The sequence below is a fragment of the Antrostomus carolinensis genome, unplaced genomic scaffold (genome assembly GCF_000700745.2).
Source record: "Antrostomus carolinensis isolate BGI_N321 unplaced genomic scaffold, ASM70074v2 scaffold42502, whole genome shotgun sequence".
Lineage (NCBI taxonomy): Eukaryota > Metazoa > Chordata > Aves > Caprimulgiformes > Caprimulgidae > Antrostomus > Antrostomus carolinensis.
In genome coordinates, this window is record NW_010299601.1 from 921 (window position 1) to 3249 (window position 2329).

The 2329-nt window shown below is 52.5% G+C and overlaps 2 protein-coding genes across 2 annotated transcripts in view; one reads left to right on the forward strand and one right to left on the reverse strand.

The window, feature by feature from the left end:
- Positions 1–518, forward strand: part of RPL32 (ribosomal protein L32) — a 1432-nt gene extending 914 nt beyond the window's left edge. The window contains exon 3 of the mRNA XM_010162847.1: positions 341–518. Coding sequence (XP_010161149.1) covers positions 341–470 — 130 coding nt within the window. The 3' untranslated portion in view covers positions 471–518. The remainder of the gene's footprint in view (positions 1–340) is intronic.
- A 1425-nt stretch (positions 519–1943) lies between these two features.
- The window catches only part of LOC104520991 (cullin-associated NEDD8-dissociated protein 1), a 15405-nt gene continuing 15019 nt past the window's right edge, over positions 1944–2329 (reverse strand). Inside the window, 2 exon segments of the mRNA XM_029083717.1 lie at positions 1944–2171; positions 2322–2329. The exon segment at positions 2322–2329 is cut by the window's right edge and continues 88 nt beyond it. Coding sequence (XP_028939550.1) covers positions 1944–2171; positions 2322–2329 — 236 coding nt within the window.

A 2329-nucleotide genomic window follows, 5' to 3' on the forward strand; every position in this document is an offset into this window, starting at 1 on the left:
CGGTGTTACTGCAGTGAGCAGCGCTGGACTGCGCGGCTTCGATGACACCGCGATCAGAACCGTTCAGACATGGGCCTGATCTACGTGTAGCACTTTCAGCACAGAGTAGGAAGAGTTAATTAGTAATTAACACCATTACAAACTGCCTCTTAGTGCCTCTTAGTTCAGAAGAACACAGGCGGAAGGGTGGAGCTGGTCTGGAGGTGAGCTCCGCCTCAGGCCGGAATGGGCTGGTGGGGCGATGGGAAGCACCGGGTTGGTTTTCTGTGGGGTGACGCTCGGGGTGCTTTGCCTTGGCTGCTGCCGGGGCCGCGCCTAACGAGCCGGCTGGTTCTGACAGGTCCTACTGTGCCGAGATCGCTCACAACGTGTCTTCCAAGAACCGGAAGATCATCGTGGAGAGAGCGGCTCAGCTCGCCATCAAGATCACCAATCCCAACGCCAGGCTGCGCAGCGAGGAGAACGAGTAAACTGGCGTCTGCACCCGACGTGTATTTAATAAAATGTAAAAACCAGCTCGGGTGGGTGTTTTAATGGCCCAGGGGACAGACTCTGGCTCGGTGCCTGTGCAGCTGGGGCAGCCGCTCGCTGCTGGGGCTCAGCAGTGGTGTGGGTCTGGTGCATCCACTGCCCCAGCCTGGCTGTCAGAGAGCAGCCTGTTCCTGCACGTGGGTGTGATTTGCCATGTCAGTGTGACAGCCGGTGGATTCAGGAGTACTGCAGCTTCACAAGTACGTGTTTATTTTTTATACCACTCAAACAGAACGGGTGTTCTTTCACACAGCACTATAAATATTTTTCACATCAGCCACTCAGTCAAAAAAGGAGAAAAGCTTATGGCAGCTCCATGGCTACAAGAAGAGGGTCACGGTGGCCTTGTTCTCTAAGTTGCTCTTACATCCTCTCTGTCCCTTAAGGCTTTTTTCCCCTAGCAAAGCAGGATTTGAGCACAACAGCCACTATACGTAAGTTTTCAAATGACAGAGGGGTTAATGTGGGGCTGTCGCCTGTGGCTGGTGACTCACCTCTTACTTGTGTGACACTCGGGTTCTGAAGAGCAGCTTTCCTTCGAGCACCTGCTGCTGTTCAGTGACCAGCGCCGAGTGCAGATCGCTGCCTCTGGGGCTGGTCACTCAACAGAGACACCAGCTGCTCCCAGGGGGAAGGACCAGCCTGTGTGTAATGCAGTGAAAAGCTCAGAGCAGAGGTTGTTCCTGTAACACAATCAAGTCATGGATCATCTCTTTTGGAAGACGGCTGGTTGAGGTATTTTGCAGTCAAAGCCATAAAACCAGAAGTCAGGCAGGATGGTTTGTATGGCCCAAACGCCACAGAAGTGGGAACTGCTGGTGCCTGTTCTGTGGATGGAGCCCCGGGGTAAAGCCCGAGGAGCCTGGGCCATGCGCCACCCCAGCACAGCTGCTGCAGCTTTGCTGAGGTAACGCTCCTCTTTGAAACAGGGCCTGTGGGTACAATGCTCATCGCTAATTACAGACCTGACTTCCAGTTTTTAGCTGGGTTATTTAGTGAAACAATACAAATACATTCTTCAGGCAATCTGGGGTAGAAAGTGCATGTGCAGTAGTTAAAAATTAAACTATTTTTCTTTGTACTGCAGTAAAGAAATACTTGGAGGAAGTAGTTTCCATTTTTCATGGAACTACATTCAATTTCGATTGCTCTGTACGCCCCTTAAAAAACTTGCTGGAAAATCAGGATACTCGTCTTCCACCCCGCCCCCGTGCAAGGACACATTTCCCGGGTCTCACACATCTCGTTGGGGTTCAGCAAGCGCAGCTGGAACGAGCTCTTTTCTGCTGTGGGCACCCAGTGACGCTGTCGCAGCAGAGACCAGCTCGATGGCGTTTTCTGGGCCCCTCTGTGGCATCTGTTCGGTCAACGCATCGCAAGGGCAGGAAGGTGGGGGCAGGAACGGGCAGATCTTAGCTCATGTCCATCGACTCTGAGGTGGAGAGGGAAGCAGAATCTTTCTGAATGCTCTCAAAAAGTGACGCCATTTCAGGGTTGGATCTGATCTGAGATGAGAACTCAGCCATCACTGGACTCTTCTCTACTTCAGGGATGGTCAGGAGAGCAGCTACCGCTCGCATGGCGGATCGCTTCAGTTCATCCTGCTTCTCAAACTCCTGTTTCACAGAACCAGCTTTGACCTACAAATCCAGAACACCATTTGTAAGTGGCATTTGGAAAGAAGATACAGGCACAAAGAATCTGAGAACACAGACAAGCAGATTATTTCTGACCGGGGCAGGGTGGGGAGCGGGCTGACCGTGCCACCCCCCAGCTCTGCCTGATCTCACCTTTGTGG